General features: G+C 40.4%; 4 protein-coding genes across 6 annotated transcripts in view; 2 read left to right on the top strand and 2 right to left on the bottom strand.

Moving 5' to 3' along the window:
- Window positions 1–2318: 2318 nt before the first annotated feature.
- Window positions 2319–5078, top strand: cdc42ep5 (CDC42 effector protein (Rho GTPase binding) 5). The gene is made up of 2 exons (XM_034197173.1): window positions 2319–2489; window positions 3224–5078. The coding sequence occupies exon 2, from the start codon at window positions 3226–3228 to the stop codon at window positions 4123–4125; it is 900 nt and encodes a 299-aa protein (XP_034053064.1). The 5' UTR covers window positions 2319–2489; window positions 3224–3225; the 3' UTR covers window positions 4126–5078.
- On the bottom strand, window positions 5066–13611 carry grwd1 (glutamate-rich WD repeat containing 1). The gene is made up of 7 exons (XM_034197172.1): window positions 13336–13611; window positions 13115–13232; window positions 11968–12130; window positions 11656–11866; window positions 10865–11010; window positions 6391–6582; window positions 5066–5868 (listed from the first exon to the last, which is right to left on the bottom strand). The coding sequence occupies exons 1-7, from the start codon at window positions 13547–13549 to the stop codon at window positions 5560–5562; spliced, it is 1353 nt and encodes a 450-aa protein (XP_034053063.1). The 5' UTR covers window positions 13550–13611; the 3' UTR covers window positions 5066–5559.
- leng9 (leukocyte receptor cluster (LRC) member 9) overlaps window positions 13379–19495 on the top strand; it is a 20931-nt gene continuing 14814 nt past the window's right edge. For both annotated transcript variants that reach the window (XM_034197170.1, XM_034197168.1), the window contains exon 1: window positions 13379–13564. The gene's annotated coding sequence lies outside the window, so the exon portion shown is untranslated. The remainder of the gene's footprint in view (window positions 13565–19495) is intronic.
- zgc:174888 (uncharacterized protein LOC558116 homolog) lies at window positions 14702–18275 on the bottom strand. 2 transcript variants are annotated; one of them, XM_034197174.1, is made up of 5 exons: window positions 17723–18275; window positions 17287–17393; window positions 16779–16850; window positions 16329–16475; window positions 14702–16104 (listed from the first exon to the last, which is right to left on the bottom strand). In XM_034197174.1, exons 1-5 carry the CDS (start codon window positions 17733–17735, stop codon window positions 15751–15753), a joined length of 693 nt encoding a protein of 230 aa, XP_034053065.1. In that variant the 5' UTR covers window positions 17736–18275; the 3' UTR covers window positions 14702–15750. The 2 variants fall into 2 exon arrangements, with proteins under 2 accessions (XP_034053065.1, XP_034053066.1); XM_034197175.1 differs by lacking the exon at window positions 17723–18275 and having other exon boundaries at window positions 17287–17406.

The raw sequence follows: 19495 nt of genomic DNA, 5'->3' as shown, positions 1-19495 counted from the left end.
GTGGAAGAAGTATTCAGATATTTTACTTTAGTACAAGTAGAAATGCTGCAGTGTAGAAATATAACTCCGGCATTCAAAATCTGAAGTACTAAAAGCATTATGATAAACATATTATTTGAATTATTGTATTTGCATTTAAATATAATTGGACCATTTAATATATAACCACTAATCCATATTATATCCCTAAATGCTTAATGATCATTGATGTATAAGCATCACTAAAGAGTAAGCTGGAAAAAGTAAGACCCATTTAACAACTCTATATACAGCTATACTTTAATTATATAAGGTTAAAACATAAGTTAATGAAAATATTCAGATACCTCCATATTCCTTTCTATCTATCTATCTATCTATCTATATTATCTATCTATCTATCTCAAAACATAAATCACTATGATTGTCCATATTTGTGAGGCTGGTTTAATTTTACCCTGTCACAGAGACATAATCTTTTACCTTGTGTTATTCAAATTAATAGATTTTAGGAATTCTCACTCATCAGGGACTTTATCTTCCTGTGAAGCACACAGCTGCAGGACGTGTGTGTGTGTGTGTGTGTGTGTGTGTGTGTGTGTGTGTGTGTGTGTGTGTGTGTGTGTGTTGTGTGTGTGTGTTCTACGACTGTATTACAAAGAGGGGAGTCATATCCTGTCACAAATTCTCTCCCACTCCTTATCCCTCAAATCATTCATGGTTTTTGGAGGTCTCTCTGCAACTGTTTGCAGTGCAGCCACAAACTACAGGGCTCACAATGTCTTCATAGAGATACAATCCATTTCAGTACCAAAACAAAACACTCATTCAACTAATTTCTGTGATTTATAACGTTTTATTTAGCACTTTTTAGTTGTATTGCATTTTAATACTGATACACTGTACAATAAATTCCATGATGTTGAAAAAAGTCAACATACATTTTTTTGTATTTGTTGTATTTGTGGCCTGGCGTCAGAATGCAAAGCTTCCAAGTAAATGAAACAGTAATTGGTAAACATTTCTAGACCATTTCTCACAGTGCATGATATAATGTGTCTGTTAAATGAATAACGTGTTCTCATTGTTGTGCTGTTCAGCTACATCATCACACAAAAAATGTCGAGCATCTGTGACACGATCTCAGGAACAATGACTCACTACCCTGCACCATTGTTTTAATACCTGGGGTTTGGTAATGCTTCTGTTTCTTTAACCCATGAGAGGAAGCTGAACTCTGAAATAGCATCTCTACTCCACTTCTGTTGTTCATCCAAATCCAGGCTCTCTCTAGTTTTCTGTTTTAAAGAGGATTCCTTTTTGAGAGTGAATAATTGTGGGGGTTAAATAATTTGAGTTAATTATGCAAAAGTTTACAAAACGATGTTGTTGACATGCTAAGTGGTGCAATACAGCAGGGTTAACTTCACCAACTGCATTCCTTCAAGACTTCAGTCTATAAGTATAGTCAAACCCTTCAATAATTGTTTGGTGAATCTAAATGTGTTGAACGTGAAAACCAATTTTTCACATTTACATTTAATATTTTAAGATATTTTTCTAGGAATGTAGGCATTTATTATTTTAAATATTGAGGAGTTTACATTCATTCACATATTTTAGTCTGATTCCAGCATTTTTTTCAATATTTTATTTCTGTAATTTCCATGGATGTCTCCTGGACATATCTGTGTAATCAGCATATCTGTGTAAAGCACCAAATACAGGAGAAGAGACAACGCTGAGACAATTAATTTGGGTTGTGTTTAGTTAATATATTGAAATACAATATTCTATATTTTAAATATGTCATTGATCAGAGTTGCAATGTGTACACATTTTGATACAAACTACAATATAACCTATACAGGCTTTAAATGTTTTTTTCAAAAGTGAATCCCAAATAATTGTACTCTTTTAGAAAGTAATTTGTTATTAGTGACAGTATTGGGATCAACTTTATGGTTTTCTCTATAGATCAACAAACTAAATATATTCAGGGTAACAGCTTAGCATTGTGTGTGAATCCAATTAACTTTTAAACAGAAAAAAATAGGCTTGTGAAATATTAAGCTCTTTCATAATTTCACGTGTTAATTGAAAAAAACTAGTTGAGGTTAGTAGGCTACAGTTTAGTTACATTTTAATACACATGTTCCTACAGTTAATGTTGTTGCTTGATTAATAAACACGTGGCTCACAGCTATAACGTTACATTGAATATACTCTGTCTCGCAGTGTGTTGAGAGAGGCTGTTGGTCTCGTTTGAGTTTAACAGCGTCTTTTAAAATCGACAGATATTTTAATCCAGCTCTCCCCAATAACCGTCGCGTCACTTCCTCAGCCCATGCCCATCCCTTTGGAAGGAAAAAAAGAAAACTCTCACCGACAAACGACGGCGAGAAAAAGAGCGAGGGAAAAGCCGAGAGGGAAGCTAAAGTCAAAAAGCCAGATGAAAAAGTTGGATACTGAAGAGCGAGCCAACCAAAGAACAGAGTATTCCCGTTAAAGTAAGTTTTACACACTTTTAAAGAGTCGCTGCCGCTCACTCAAGTCTATTGATCAGTTTTACATTGATCCAAGCGGTCACTGCTTTGTCAATAAGTGTGTAACCCTCGAGTGCTTATTATTAAATTATAGCATGTATTTTACCAATTCAATACACAATTTACTTTAACTATTAATGGAAAGTTCTGGTAGTAAGGGTAGGCCTGTCAGCAAGCCCCCTCCCTCCCAAAACTAACTCTCACATACACTCAAAATAAGGTCTTCTCATTTTCAGTTTCTTTTTTAATGTATGATGTTGATTGATAAATTGTCATTAAGGTGAGCTAGCCTGAAAAACTTGTCATATGTATGAGGTAATATTGGCTTTACACTCTGTAATTATTATTAACTTGGAAAGTTACAGTCTTGTTTTCATCCGCATACACCCCTGAGGGGAGAGAAAAGTATGTGCTAGCGTTGCATGAGTATGTTTCAAGTACAAGTCTCAGCATGGCCTTCACAGCCGCTCCAGTGCCAAAAAGCTCATTGGTGTCCCGCAATGTTGCACAACATGGCTAAGTGTTGACGCTGCCCTGTCTTATCATGAGGCAGGACTGGGGCTTCAGTATTTCAGTTTATCCTGCAAAATGTCTGTATTACACTATGTTATCTCATTGATGGGTTATTGCTCATTGTAAATAAGAATCTTCGCCCTGTTTAGCCCCCATATTCATCTCTTACCTCAATCTGTCTACAGTCATGCCGCTGCACAAATCAACCCGGGCACCTCGCCTGGACCCCACCATGATCTCAGCCCCACTGGGGGACTTTCGCCACACCATGCACATTGGCAGAGGAGGCGATGCCTTTGGGGACACCTCCTTCCTGTCCACTCTTGGCCCGAGCTCAGCCAGCACTGACCCGGAGGGTTCAGGGATGACGCCAGCTGGTGATTCTCAAGTGGAAGTCAACCACAGTGAGCTCCATACTGACGCTCCAGGAAGCCCACAGGACTACGAGCTCAAGCACTCTGAGTCAGTGTCTTCCTTCGACATGGATCTGGATCTAGGCCCGTCCATGCTGGGGGATGTGCTCGGGATAATGGACGGTTTGGGGCTTGACTCCAATGAGGAGGATGTGTTCAACCCCAAAAGTGGCACATCCCTGGTGGAAGCACAGCAGGGAAAAGGGGTTATGGAGAAGTCTGTAAACATGCAGAACGAGCTGAATGGGAAGAACTTGGTGGGGTTGGATGGAAACCAGGTGGGAGACAGCAGGATAGCAGATGGGAACGGGTTCAAGCCCAAGGGGTTACGACCAAAAGTGCGATTCAGTGACAAACGAGAGGAGATAATTCGCCAGGCATCTGAAGAGGAAGAGGGTCAAGGGTTTGACTTCCAGGATGAGGAGCAGCTGGTGGTTCGTAGTCCAACGAGGGGTGAGAGTGTAGTAGGTGCAGGTGAAACCGAGGTCACCAATCACAAAGTAGATTTGCCACCTAGTCCGGCTTCGTCACATAGCTCAGAGTACGAAGGAGTCACCTCATTGGACAGGAGGAGGGTTGACAGCGGCCACTCAGAGACTGATACAGAGGAGGAGGAAGAGGAAGGACGAGGCTACACATTTGAAGATGAGTTTGATGATGAAATCGGTCTATAGGGGATAGGTACAGTTTCCCCGTAAAAACAGATCTTTGCTGTCATGTAAATCAAGTAAACTGTATTTTCTTCTTTCAGCATCATTTTAATGGGAGGCTTAAACAGAATGCAAACTGGATTTTTAAAAAATGATTTAGTTTGACGATGTTGCTCAACTGGAAGAGACATTTTATGTTTTATCTGTGAAGGTAACAGATTCATTTGATCAGAACATTCATGTTGTTTTTTAGGTTATTGCAGTGGAAGGTTTGTAGCACTTTGATTTATTTCAATGACCTGGAAAACTTTGCTGAAACATACTAAGTTAATGATGCTTGCGGTAATTTCCATGTTTTCTTTATTTTCGCCATCCGAAGCACACGGCAGGTGTTTGAGCTTTATGTTACAGTGTCTTAAAGAGAGCTGTATTCTTACATTATTTTATCATGTGCTATATCAATGTCTTCATTATTATTTCTCATACTGCATGTTTATTACAATCTCCGTGTCTTTTCTTTATGTTTAATGCATTTGTCAAGCTTTACAAATGGCTTCCAGAGACATTGTCAGAAAATAAATGTATCCTGTTTATTTACTGTGAATTTGTCACATTCCTAATCTGACAGCGTGTTTCTCTGGTTCAGATCTGTTAAACATTTTAATTGTGCAATTATTAAGCATGTTTTCAAGTTACCAAAGCTCTTCTTTGGGCTGTGGGGCTGGACTTTAGTATAATGCTAAGACAATCATGGGATTTATAGGTCATTGTAAATTAGGACCAGCGATGTATTTTTGTAAATGTTTTTTGCTTGTATAATGCTTGTATTTTTTTTAAAGGTATTTTATTTCATATTGCTGTAAAAGGGAGAGACCATTATCCTCATCTGTTGAAATGCTGGTTTGAACACGTTTGTTATATTGCGGTTTAAAACACGACAGTGAAAACAATAAAACAATTGGGATTTTTGAAATATTCATCAGCCTTTGATTTTATTTAGAAATGACTCCTAGGTGAACATACAACTTTATAGTACTCAGTTTTAATCTGAGGATTCATTCATGTATAGCCACTTCCTTATAAAAGTAAGTATTTGGTTTCCTCTAGTACTAATAAAAAACACAGTATACAAGTCTCTTTGAAAACCTTTTAAAGTAAAACAGCTAAGAACAGCTTTAAACATGTTTTTGTAAGCATACAATATCAAATGCCTCAAATAGTTTTAACATCTGTAAAACATACAGACTGAAAGTTCAAAGACTACAACACCATATGGCATATGTGTTTGCCAATAAATGGCAATCAGAAGAAATTACCTGAAAATCCGAGTTATGTACATTATTACAGGCTCCTTATTGATGACATATTAGAGTTTACTGTTCATTACACATTAGATGTGTATCACTCATGTAAATGCAAAAATAAAATAAAATAACATGCTTCTCTCTGAAACACACACTACACAGATATTGTCCTGAACACGTTGAATCCTGACAGCGCCGTGGAGATCATCACTCCAGGTAGCTGAGGGTGCCAGTGGATCTCCTTGATCTCCGACTGGCCCTGGTGCAGGAAAAGCAGCTGGGGGGGCAAGTCCTTTAACCCCTCTACCCTGGCACCCACATCAGATGACTCCACAGACAGATCCCACTGGCTGACGACGTCGTCGGCTCCCGAGGCGGCGAACACACTCGAGTCCACAGGGCTCCACTCCACAGACGTGATGGGAGCGCTGTGCTGCTTGAAGTTAGCCACAGGACGCCCAGTCTACAGGTACAAGAGGAGAAAGATGCGAAAAATTGCTCAAATTTCTGGCAGTATGATCCTTCCATTTACAATTGTCCATTAAAAAAGGCAAAGAAAGAGACGGTAATATTTACGATTCTCATTATCGGTTAGTGCACAAAAGCCTTGATTTCAAAGTGTTCAAATGGAAGCAAGATGTTATTGAGACACAAAAGATGTACGAGTATGTTCAAAGGCAAATTCAAAATGGATTCCTGAAACAGTATGAGCTTAACTGGGGTAAAGACACACTGTTGTGTAACAGGCACAAGACTGAACAATGTGATTAGTTAGGTGCGCCCGAATTGTGAAGGCATTTCTAACGGTGTAATACAACAACAATGTGGTCATATAACACTACTGATGGGTTATGTGGTTGTGATAACACTCACTGGTCAAACATTAAGCATTTATAACTCAGAGTTGTATCATATGAATGACCTTGCAAGAGTCATAATTTAGTTAATGATTTTTAGATATGCAAAAATAACTGTTGGTTTTTACCTTAAACTGTCGAAGGTCCCATACTTTCAGAAGCCCATCGTCCCCTCCTGACAGGATGAATGGTTCGCTCCTGTTCCAGCTGATCACATTGACATCTGATGAGTGAGCTTCATTGGCAGAAAGCATGGAATTGGGAGGGGCACGGATATCCCAGACACGAACCGACTTATCAACCGAACAAGATGCAAAAACCTGAGGTAAAAAAAGAGAGAACACATGCTGAGATTTGAACCTTCAGATAACATTTAGCAACAGAAGTCTTAAGGCGACTTCCCAAACAATAAAGCCTAATGCATTTATTTTTGTTCAGTCTTTTTAGTGTGTAAGAGTTGGGCTTTTCGTGCTCATTATTTGATGCTTTTTGTGTCCAAAGAGCACCACCCATGTGAGGCAGTAGAATTCACATCCACAGATCATAAACTAGTTTGGTGACTAGTTAAATTGCTTTCACCTCCATCATAGTTCATTCATTCCAATCATCTCACCGCACCCCATTCTTCCATCCAAACACCTGTAGCACTGGTGAGCAGGGAGGATAACCCTGACATTCATCCTCTGGGTTTCAATCATCCTAAATATTTAAGGTCAATGAGGCTAGTTCAGCTCTAAAGTCAGGGGCCAATGAGAATTCCTAACATGCGTGTCAATCAGTGGCGAACCGTCAGGGCCTTCAAGGTATTCAGAGAATACCCTGGAACAGTCAGATAAAAACAAAAAATCGATTTAATTATATAAATAAAATGTAATAAAATGAATAAATGAGAATCGTATCTGTGTTGTTGATCTGTAATATTACAGTGTTACGTTGATTTGTTTGTCCTTCTCGGACCATGCACTGCGCATTTCAGTGGTTTTGTGTTAGAAAATAAAGTAACCAATCAGATCTTGTTCTGGGTCTCTGGGTAGAATATCCTTCAACCAAGGTATTCTACATCCTTGATCGAATGCCCTGGCCGTTGCACTGAATGAGAGCGTACGTTTGGACTGTTGAGTTTGATCAACCAATCATATATTGATTTGTAGCCAATGGGCGTGTTCTTCCAGAGTTTCCCTCGGTTCCAGGGTATTCTAGAACAGGGGTTCCCAACCTTTATTGTGCCAAGGACCGGCAGATACATTAAAACAAAATCGCGGACCGGTTGTCAATTTTAACTGATTTGAATATTTACTCACCAGCAGATAGCAACAGAGGCTAAGTGTATGTAACAGCTTGAACAAATACTAGAACAATATGCATCCAAACCATACAACGTTTAAAAAAGAACCAGTGTCGTTTTTTGGTTTTTCGGAAAAACCGACATTATTCAGTTTTTAAACCAAAACGGGAAAACAGATAAATCAACGTTTTGGTTTTGTTTGTATGATTTACGGATAATCCAGTGATGGGAAAACGAGGAGAAGGCGCATTATGAAGGAGGTGTGTGTGACACTGGCATTTGTTTTCAGAAGATATTATGATAGTGACGTTCGTTCCGGTGCGCGTCCGACAGCATTTAGCACTACATCGAGATTAAGAATAAACTAATATATTTTGGGAACACCCGCATATAGGCTACCTATGGAGTTAGCCAGATGTGTGTAAATTACTGGACACACACACACACACACACACACACACACACACACACACACACACACACACACACACACACACACACACACACCACACACACACACACACACACACACACACACACACACACACACACACACCACACACACACACCACACACACACACACACACACACACACACACACACACACACACACACACACACACACACACACACACACACACACACACACACACACACACACACACACACACACACACACACACACACACACACACACACACACACTAATAAAAGGGGAAGTAATCGGGCAGTTCGATGTGTGTATAGAGGTGTGTGTGTGTGGTTAACACGTAGCAACCTGCAGTCACTCTTAAACTGTTCTGATGAAGGTAAACACTGCGAAGGCGGTGCGTAAAAAGGCACAGCTCTCGGCGCGCTGGTGCTGCACTTCTCAGAGGCGGAGTATACGTTCCGCTGCCTCCTGATGCTGCAGCCATTTCATAAAGTGAAGGAGGTTTTCCTTCAATAAAACAGCTGCGGGCAGCCAGACCCGGCGTCATGGGCGGGCCCCATGGGGCCGGGCCCGCCCATCCAGGATTTTGGGCCTACTGTTTTAATCAGAATACCACATTTTGATTGTTTATTATTATGTTTATTTTTGTTATTTGTAGGGCTTTGTCCTAATATTTATTTTTGTATTAGTTTAATATCATTTTTTTATTTTGCTAGGAAATTCTGAATTAAAGGCTGCACGCAAGACTGGTTTTTCGCTGGGTTGAGTCGTGTGGGTTTTTGAGTGAGATGCGGCACAGCAGCCTGTCAGTTAGTTTACTCTTGCTAGTGATTCACGAAAGGAATATGGCAACTCAGCGCCAGATGCAGGCACATTAGAAGAAATCAGTTAGGCCTACGTTACCAACGAGCAAGCAAGTCAGCTGGCAATCAATTATATTTTGAAGAGAAATTTACTCTCAAGCCGGCTCTCTCACAAACTCCTGCTCTGTGCGCAAGCAGACCGCTGCACAGGCTCTCTGCCTCGCTCAATCTCTCTCTTTCTCTCCATCGCTCAACCTCACTCCACCTCTCCACCCTGTGTGCGCTCAAGTTTGCCTACGTGCTTGCCCAAGTTGGCACAGCGTTACAAATGTGCCACAAAACCAACCAATGGATACATAAGACCGTCAACAGCCTTATGGCAACCTAAAACCCCTCTCTTTCAACAATTCACGAGCGCCTCCCTCCTCCCCCCCGTTGACAAATCGCGAGCATCTAACAGACCCCCCCCATCCCCATTGACAATTCAGATTTCCCGGGAAATGTAAGTGTCGTGGTGGGCCCGCCCTGGTAAATCAAATGCCCGCCCAGAGATGTATGTCTGCCGCCGGGTCTGATACCGTGAGAGTCCCGGTCATGAATTCATAGATCAAGGCAGACTGGTTTACTCTCCTGTTTTGCCAATCCGGTGCTTAAACAAAGGCAAGGCAAGTTTATTTATATAGCACTTTTCAACACAAGTGCTTTACAAAAAAATGAAAGACATTAAGAAAATGGCATTTAAAATCAGTCATTAAAAAGAAAAGCTAATAAAATAAACATATAGCTCTACACCCCTGGCCGACATGTCCTTAAAATGAAGTCCGAGTTTGAAATATATCTCAAATAATGTATGCACTGCCATTTCCCCACATAAACATAACAGTCTGCAATTAAACGGTTGTCTCCTGTGCGCTCCTCTTCCTACTTGGCGCACCAGTAACTTTCTCGTGCGCACAAGAGGCTGAGACCATAGGCTGATCCGCCGAATCCCTCGGAACATTATAAAAGCCATTTTCAACGGTTATCTGGTGAAAGATTAACTAGGCTACTGGATGAAATAATATGACTGGTATAGGTGCGAACATTAAAACACTTTTTGAAAAAGATATTATGATAAAATATTTTTATATATTTATAATTCTGCAAATATTACGATAAACTCACAGCTATTTCGCGGCCCGGCAGTAACACCTCCGCGGCCCGGTACCGGTCCGGGGGTTGGGAACCCCTGCTCTAGAAGGCCCGCTAGTTAACTGGCTCGAGACAGAGGATCTAGATGAATGCGACAAAGCAATTCATGCCGTTTTATTGTATTTAACGTTGAAATGACAAGTGCAACAGGTGAAGATGAAGTTGTTGCGGAATTGTTGCGAGTACCCTTTTCAAGACGACAATTCAGTGAAAATACGGACATTATAATGCCGCGGAGGGGGGGGGGCGGGGTGTGTGTCTACAGAAGGTCCAGTTGTGATAGACACGGTTCGCCACTGGTGTCAATAGACATCATGCATGTCGAACAAATTGCATGTACGTATTTTTGTTGGGGAGGAAAACCAGAACAAAACATAAATCCCAGTCGGCCCTGGTGGGGGTGGACAGTGCATAAAGGAATATTTTACCCAAAACATAACCATGTCAATTACTAATCCTAGGTCACTTTGAAGAAGAAATCTTTAAATGTTTTGACATGCTTCCAAAGAGAAAAAAAAAAAAAAAAAAAGTCCTGCTTAATTGAAGCGAAAGCATTTAACACATGCATTAACACTAAAACCTTACCCTTTAAAACCCTTTGCAAATGTGAGCATATGTGTTGAGCATACTGAAACTCTGGTTTGACATTTTGAACATTTTTGAAGGTCCTTAGCACACGCTTAGTTCGCTAATGTCTTAAAAGCATCTGGATGAATGGGACTTTGATAAAATTGCACAAATTAAGTGACTGTCTGAAAACAGGTGTTGTGATTTATCAAGACTTATTCACTGTGGATCGGCCCTTTGATACCGAGCCTGCATGCTGCCCGCTAAAGCTCTTCTACAGTACCTCTGTGACTGATAGTCCCTGTTTTCTAAATAAACTTACTGTAGCTTCAGTGGGCGACCACTGCAGATCTTCCACAGACTTGCTGTGGGAGCTGAAAGCTCGTTGGTCAACCTGCCATGAAGTCCCTCCCTCTCGTGGCTCCCACACATGGATGTTCTTTTTGCAGTCTCCACTGACAAGACGACCTGTTAATACAAGAACAAACACAACACCTTTTTTTATTTTAGGCTGAAAACAGACACATTCACTGAGCTGTGTAAAGTGGCAGGCCCCACACAACTTATTGCACTCTTCTTTGTGTTTGAACACGTTACCCTCGATAACAAGTGTATCCGTTACATGCTTTTAAAAAAGGACACTGTACTATATATTCATTTCCTTTTTTACCTCTGCCAAGGAGGTTGTGTTTTCAGTCCTGTTTATTTTTATTTTAAATTTTGAAAAATAAACCAGGTTCATATTTCATTTGCTGGAAGTTGAGCCATGTGCAAATTAAATCCACTTTTTGAATCTGGATGAACCAAGTGTTTAAATATGTTTGGACATAAAGAACTTGTCATTTATAAGCTATCAAGTACGATCAAACATTGATGTTGTGGTTTGGACAACTTGCCTGTCTCCAGATAAAAAAGGTGCAAATTAGAAATGTACACAGAAATCTCTGGCGTTAGTGTTACAGAGGGAGAGACAGTTAGGAGCGCAAGATAAAATGTTACTCTATGGTGCAGTCAGGTAAACCTTTACATGTATAGGACACAGGTACTAATGTGTAAACAAGCCCAGAATGAATGCATCTACAAACTGTCTTGCATGTAAAAGGAGACACTTACCAGGCACTGTAGGCGACCAATCAATAGCAAAGCCTTCCCCCATGTGTCCTGCAAAGCTGAAGAGTGGTGTGGCTTCCTTCTGCTGTTTGATAAAAGCAGCCATAGCAGCAGGACTGTGCACGGCTTCCAGCTGAGATTGGAGGTCAATTATTTCTACCTGTCCCTTATCAGACCAGACAGCGGCCAACGATTGCTCTCCACGTTTTGTCACCTGGAATTATAGAAACAAAATTGGTTATCATGAACATTAGAAAACTCAGGTTTCCAATACAGGAGTTCATATACAAGTCTATAAAGTGATGCATAACATACTCTGACTCTGTTAATGCCTCCATAGTGAGGCATCAAGGCCAGCTCCATCTGTGGCTTCTTGTCTTCATCCTCATCATCGTCATCACTTTCTTCATCGCTGCTCTCTTCCCCCTCTTTGTCTTTCTCTGTTCCATAAAGGTTTTGCATGCGGATGACGATAAGTCTGGAAGACAGTACAAATATGCATTTAGGAGGATTCAGATGAAAAATAACCCTCCTTCCTCATTATTTCAAGAGTTGTGTAAAGTCTGGTGACAGTATCAACAGAGCTGAGGTTTTGTAAGAAACGTTATAATCCAAACAATTTAAGATGTTTTCCCTTCATTTTAGCTGGCCTTTTAAAAAAGGGGAAATCCCCAACCCTTTATGCCATGTATGCCAAAACAGAACCGAAACTGTGCACAAAAAGAACTAGTGAGAATGTACTGTTGATACCTCTGCAACAACTGAAGCTTCCATATAATAAAATGTCCTGCCAGTCATTATTATTTGAAAAGACTTGATCTGAATTATTATTGATTGACTAGTGTTACCTTTTTGCTGAAGCAACACTAATCAAAATCTCAAAAGCCATGATGCTTCGGCATTATTTCAAATGTTTTTTTTCTGTTAATAATAGGAATAACCTTGAAACACCATATTTATCAAGTTTGTACCCAAAGTGGCAGAGGTTTCTTAATATAAGACGGCTTGTTTTTCTGTTAAGTGGCTTATACATATTGTTAGTAATAGGTTCTTCATTGGGATTGTCAGACATTTATTGAGATTGCATAATGGACGTGTTTTTTTTTGGCTAGTTTGAGTGATTGCTTGGTGTGTTTTGGTGTGACATGGCCAATCTATGACACAGTATTAGTGATGTTTTATTAATGTAATTTGCTCAAACTTAATCTGTTTAGGGGCCAATAAGATTGTTAAGCCACTGAAATGAACACATGGGCAGTTTCCTTCTCTATTTGCATTCATTCCTTATTGCTTCCTTATCATCATTCGCTGGCCAGTTGTTATTAGTTCAACTTTTAAATAGTTATTATACATGAGGGCTTATTCCACTCTTTTTTATGGCAGAGCCACGTGACTTCTTCCGGGCTTGTTTCATAGACCTGGTTGCTCGTTTTCTTCAGATCTGGCAACATGTGTTCAGTACCTGTTGCTCAGCGCTGAGTCCGCCTGTGTGCCCGCACAGAGTAGCATGGACAGGGGGAACTGCTCCCTGCCTTCTCCATCCCCATCTCTCAGGAAATCAAAGCTCAGACACGGAGCACCTGGAGACACACAACAATGAATACTGAAGCTCCTGCTTGCGGACATTACTTATAGAATATATTTGCATCAAGGCTAACTAGCTGCTACATGTGTACAACTTGCCAGTTTGACACTCGTGATACATGCGGTACGCGGACCGGTCCATCTCCAGCTCCTCTCCCGGCTTTAGCGGCTCGATCCCGGGCACGTACACTTTCTTCTCCTCTTCTCCGCCATCCTCCATCTCAACTCCTTCATCATCATCGCTGCTAGCTTCGCCCGTCTCCTCCATTTCGCCTCCTTCCTCGGCAAACGTGTCTTCATCGGGCGCAGACATCTTTGCTTACTTCCGGTATGTGCAGCAGCCACGTGGTTTAAACAGCCTGTCACCCCTCTCATGCTGCCTCACTCCCCCGCCCTCTCCCAACTCTCTCTCTCTCTCTCTCCTGTCCCTGTCTCTCCCTCCCATTTACGGGAATTCAGCTGGCCCCTTTCGCGCTTGTCTCCACGCTTCCTGGAAAAAACAGACTTGCAAATATGTGTCTGTGATATTGTCCAACTACGATGTTCTTTATGCTTGATATCATGGGGTTTGAGGGGGTGGCCACTGGGTCGCCTTTCACACTCCCTGCAGAGTAACCGGATGAATCATTTTCACATTTTGTGGTAATGTTCATGTCTACTGACCCAGGACAGGAGCTCTCAAATGCTCTGAATGAGTCAGACTACTACATTGATTTCAAGTAAATGCAACATGTGTAGCCCACCACATGCAGCAGCCTGGTACTGACCTATTTTATAGCGCTTATGGTACTGACACTGGGGTCAACCATTATACATCCATGGGGTCAACAGCCCATGTATTACTGATAGGAAACAATTAATACGGCAGCAGCTGCACAGTTATTAAAACGTTAAGTAGCTATACATTTAAATAGAACTTGTCCAATTATTTATTCTTAAAGTTGGCTGGACTTGTTCTTGTTTTTGTTGTTAGTTGCATGAGTATTGCATGAGTAAGTTTAACAGTCCAAAAGAACAGAACAGCCTTTGGCTTGATTTACTTTCATGACGTGTCCAAAATGGTTGACTTTCGAGCACTATGATGATCTAATGGTTTTTAATCTGCATTCATGCTGTTGTACATTCTTCTCATTCTTTCCAAATTTGACATTAATTTAGAGAAAAAAAAGTTTGTCGAAAACTTGGGGTGTAGGCCAAGAGCCTGTTCCCACATACCTCTGTATTTTAAGGATTAGGAAACTACAAGAAGGATCTTGTGACAACAGTGGTGAACAATACATGCGTGGGTGTGTACAAGCAGGGGCAAGTGCGAGCACCAAATGGTGGACTTATTATTTCTCATGTAAATCCTGACAGGAGTCCTTCAGAACATCTCTTGAGTCCTGTTGAATCCAGAGTGCATTCCTCCCTCATCTGCAACTCGTCTGTCATTTTTTTCCTGAGAATTAAAATATGTGTAGAGCTATTGCCTTCTGGGAATCACTTTTAATAAGAGCCGTCAGTTAAGGTTGAGCTCACATGAATCATAACACAACGACTATGTCATGCATCTGGAATGCAACATCATAAACAAAATAGAATCTGTTTAAGCCGAACGGATAAAAATATGAATGTCTAAGTGTTTTACTGACAAACAGATCTTTTACTTAAACAAACATAGCAATGCCACAAAGGGAAATGACTAATTCAAACATACATTCAAAAGTATTTATGTAAGCTTTACTTGTAAAATAAATTAAAAACGAAAAGAATATATGCAGAAAAATGCTCTCTGTATTGTTGATGCATTGAAAGTGTCAGCTCTTTGCTGTTTGAGCTCATTTGAAAGACTTATCTATAGCTGTCCGATAAATGGAGTGGTTAAAAAAGCCAAATATTTCCCTTTAAAATGTTGAAGAATAGAAGTAAAAAGTAACATCAATTAAAAATAATCCAGTAAAGTATGTACAAGTACCTAAACGTTGTGCATTACTTGATTATATATACTTGGTTATTTTTTGTTAATGATGACAAACAGCACAGACCACAATAAATATAGCTTAAACATGGGATAATATATCAAAAACTAACAATGTATATATATATCTAAATGTCTTTAATTTACAATTATGTACAAAAGTAAAACGCCCATAAACTGTAATATCTTACATTTACATAACATTCATTGTAAACAGTGATGAATTCCACATCAATAGACGATGGCTTGCGTGCATTGGCTTGCTCAGCATTTATCTCTGGTTAGCATGTAGAGCATAGCTAGCTGGAGCTTGTGGCTTTGCTCGAGAGAGGATGGCTATATGGTTATATCTGTGATATCAGTTGTTAAAGAAAAGTGTTGCTCGGCTACGTGACTAACTTTGGACATTAAATACAACCGGTGCATGTCACATCATATTAACAAAGCTTGCTGCATTAAAACACAAAGACGCAAGTATAAGAAAAACAAACATTCAGTGCCAGGAAATGTCTTGCATTTTGTGTGCATCATCAAAAAAAAGAAGATCCTTGGAGTAACTATGGCAACAACCACCAGTACAGTCTGAATAGCAAGGTGCTCCAGAGAGAGGCAGCATAGGACAGGGTCGGAGGAGCACCGCTGGACGGAGGCTGCGTATTGTCTATCATCTTCCCAGACTTCCCCTCCTCCTCACTGCTGAGAGCTCGAGTAGTCAAGAGTCTGGCCCTCGACGGGCCGTAGTCCTTCCTCTCTAGAGGGGGGGGCAAGGTGGGCAAGGTGCAGGTTTTCATTTGCGGTAGGCAGGCGACATCGAGCCATCGAGTGAGGAGTTCTGACGTTAGTTTCAGAAGTTCTTCAGGAGAGGAAGATAGTGGGGAGAACTGGGCCAGGTCCGTCTCCTCCTGGAACCTCTGAGACGAGGAAACAAGGCACAAGTAAATATTTTTGAATAAAAGAAGAGACAATCATATGATCTCAGGAGCTTAATTCTTATTACTTTACTTTTACATACATTTATGTTTGAAACAAAGATTTAAATATGAATGTAGCAAGCAATCACAATTATTTTTTTAAGTAAGCAAGCAAGCTGTATAATAAGACATTATTATGGTATATGTTTGAAAGTAAACCCTACCTCTGTATTTTTGTTGCTACTTATAATTTTACCCAGGGTCAGCTTTAGATCCAGGATTAAGGAGTGATTAAGGTGCTCATCCCAGAGGTTTCCGAGAAGCACATGCCATGATTCAAGCAGGACGACTGCAGCAGGGAACACACAACACTGCCAGGGAAAGAAAGAGCAACACAACAACCCCAACGTCAGGTTTAGTGTGCAAAAAACATGTGACAAATCACCACAAGAACCACATCAGTTGCTTAATTATAAGTGAGGCTCAAGGATACATGGCACAACACTTTTCTTGCTAAACTGAGCATTTTCAAGGCCTGTTATTGTGACTGAAGAGGAGGTTAAAGCTAATTATTATCCTGTCAAAAAGCCAGAACGGCTGAAAGACTGTAAGATGTACGACATTATTTGCACATGAGACACCACTTCCCCTTTTTGATGTGATAAGAAACTCACCGGATCCCTGTCGCAGAGCATTCTTTTTGCGTAGCGGTGCACTACATAGTAATCCTTAGGAAATACTGTCCGCTGGAAGATAGAACAAAAGCATAGAAAACATAAGAAAAACACCCACAAATGATTGAATAATTTACACATTTTAGTGATTACTGAACTATAGTAACGTTTTATTAATTTAGAAAACAACTTAACTAACCCCTAAGGGGAAACTACATTCTGTTTGATTTCTTTCACTTTGTAGAGCTACGCATATCAGTCACAAAAACTATTTCCTGTCCGATAGCTAAAGGTTATCAGATAACAAGGGAGAGTAGATTATTCTCATTGATTTCAGAGAAATCTTCACCTTTGACCACCTCTTTTTACCACCTGACTGAAGAAAGTCAATATAAATGTTTTTTCCTTAAAGGATAGTATAAACATCTGGTAAGCAAATATATCATTCCTACAGAGAAGATGTTTGACTACATCAAATCATGAACAAAGTAAAAAGTTCTTAACTTACAAATCCAGTCGGATTAGAGTCGATTGTCCTTTTAATGTTTTTCACACCTTCCCTGTCAAAGTCACATCCACCACATCGGACAGTCAAGAGTGATAGCAACAGCAAAACTGTGAGAGGCATGAGTAAGAAGAAAAGAGACATTCAGATAATTGATGGAAACTTTCTGTGGTTTGTAGCTTGTTCAACACTGCATGCCCAGTAAAAAGCAATACCTCATATCCTGCCTCAATTCAACAAAATGATACTTGGCATGTTTTTAAATTAAATGAATACCCCGAAAATGCTATAACAACACAAAGTGACACAGCAAATCCGTTTTTGACTGATTAAGCATGACTATAAAACAACCAGTTATAGCATTCAACTTTTTTTTACCTACATACTATTGGAAAAGTTTTCAAAAAGCACCAAAACGCAGTTAATTCTTGTCTCTCACCTGGCAGTGACATCCTTTTATCTTTCTAAGAATGGACACTTCTCCATTTCTCTTGTTGAGGGCAATCTCTCTGCAGACGTGTTTCGGTGTCAGTCTGTGAAAGGCAAAGTTTCCTCCTCTGTGGTTTCTTCAGGTCTTTGACACAGAGTGCGCTGCTGTGTGTTCTCCTTCACCGTCTGATATGTAGTCTTCTTGTTGACATCCCTTATACATTCCTTCCTTTGGAGTCCTTTTGGTACTTTCCAATAAATACCTCATTTATCTTCTCACGCCATCCCGCTCTCTCACTTTTCCCACTTAAGCCTGAGTGACTGCAGCCTTTTCCTATGTAATCTTTTGTTTGTTTTTTACTATATCTCTTTCCCTTTCACCCTCTCACTACTGACCTAGAATCTTCTTGAACAGCCCAATTTGAACCACTCCCCTCTCCCTCGAAACTGGTTAATGGATAAAGCGGGAGAGACACTGGCCTGCTCTTGTCTATCTCTCCCTCTGGCCACTCTGTGTCCTCACTCGCTCAAAGTGAAAGTGCTCTGCTGGATTGCTTGTCTGCTCCCTTTAAGTCTCGGCCCCTCCCACCGCCACACGTTTTACCTCACTATTGACTGACCCGGCCCCTCCCCCCTGCTCCCCACATTCCCTGACACCCACCCTCTTACCCCCATCCTCCCCCTTCAGACCGGGCCCAAGGAGGCTTAGTCATGCAATTGGAGCGTATGTTTTTCATTTGGACTCTCCCCCACACCTCTGAGCCTTTGGATCCCCTGGTCTTTATCCCTCCAGAGTCAGTGCGCAATATCATTCTGTTTAATCATCACATGATCTGTTTTTGTTCTTGGGAAGAAAAAAAAGGATTGCAACACTGCATCACTAGTAAATGCAAGTCATTCTATTTGTGACAGCTTTTCTGAAGTAATTTCTGTTAAAATGGGTTCCACAGAGGTCTTGTATGTTTGTGACGTCTGATAATCTAATATTGTGCACAGCTGTCATCATCCTGTCCGTAAAGTGTTGATCTTCTGTCCCCTCAGGTTGTGTGAAGCATCATGTTATTTTGCTATTCTGTTCATTTTCTAGGAGAGGAGTTAATTAGTAAAGAAAGGAAAGAAGTTAGCAGATGTTTCTTCATGTCAAAGAGGAATTGTTCTTCTGTGTGTCCTTTTTTTAACACAAGCCAAAACCAAGTTTCCCCAAGTCCCATCACTATTGAGAGGAAATGGAAACTAGAGAACAGCAGCTTCACCGCAAGCTAAGCATTAACACTCCCAGAGGTATCATCAACTCAAAACCTCTTCACATATACTATGTGTTTTATGTACGGTATAAATATCCAGTCGCTGTGCCGCCTTCCTGTTTCATACATTGCTTGCATACTGAGGGAAGTAAATATGTAACTAATTTGTGCGGCCATTGCAAATTATGTTTTTGCTTATTTTAGTGAAACCGGCAGAATTAAATCCAGATTTGCGTTGAGTCAGAGAACAGGATAAACAATACAAGTTCAACTCTATTAGGACACAGTAGCACACTAGCATGGTTCAGAAGTACTTTCATTTTTACAAAGAAAGCTACTCAATCCTGATATTCAGACACCTTTCTTTGTAATTTTGACTAAAACTTGAATTACCGTATTTGTTTTGACACAATTGCTAGAAAGGTATGCATTAAAAACAAACATCCCCCTCCAATTTAAACAAAGCCGTATGTGGCTGATTTTTATTGAGTGAAGTCTGCAAGCTTCAGCAAAGCAACAGGCTCAAATAACTTTGGGAT

This window comes from Gymnodraco acuticeps, unplaced genomic scaffold (genome assembly GCF_902827175.1).
Source record: "Gymnodraco acuticeps unplaced genomic scaffold, fGymAcu1.1, whole genome shotgun sequence".
NCBI lineage: Eukaryota > Metazoa > Chordata > Actinopteri > Perciformes > Bathydraconidae > Gymnodraco > Gymnodraco acuticeps.
This window is presented reverse-complemented; position numbering and strand designations above follow the sequence as displayed.

Excerpts from the sequence above, each read along its gene's own strand:
- zgc:174888 (XM_034197174.1), bottom strand. Across the intron at positions 16,851-17,286 it reads ACTCTAATCCGACTGGATTT|CGGACAGTATTTCCTAAGGA; the intron begins GTAAGTTAAGAA and ends TCTATCTTCCAG. Across the intron at positions 16,105-16,328 it reads GTAGCAACAAAAATACAGAG|AGGTTCCAGGAGGAGACGGA; the intron begins GTAGGGTTTACT and ends TCCTCGTCTCAG.
- grwd1 (XM_034197172.1), bottom strand. The coding sequence starts at position 13,549 with ATGTCTGCGCCCGATGAAGACACGTTTGCCGAGGAAGGAGGCGAAATG. Across the intron at positions 12,131-13,114 it reads GACTCAGCGCTGAGCAACAG|ACTTATCGTCATCCGCATGC; the intron begins GTACTGAACACA and ends ACTGTCTTCCAG. Across the intron at positions 5,869-6,390 it reads GGGACCTTCGACAGTTTAAG|ACTGGGCGTCCTGTGGCTAA; the intron begins GTAAAAACCAAC and ends TTGTACCTGTAG.
- cdc42ep5 (XM_034197173.1), top strand. The coding sequence starts at position 3,226 with ATGCCGCTGCACAAATCAACCCGGGCACCTCGCCTGGACCCCACCATG.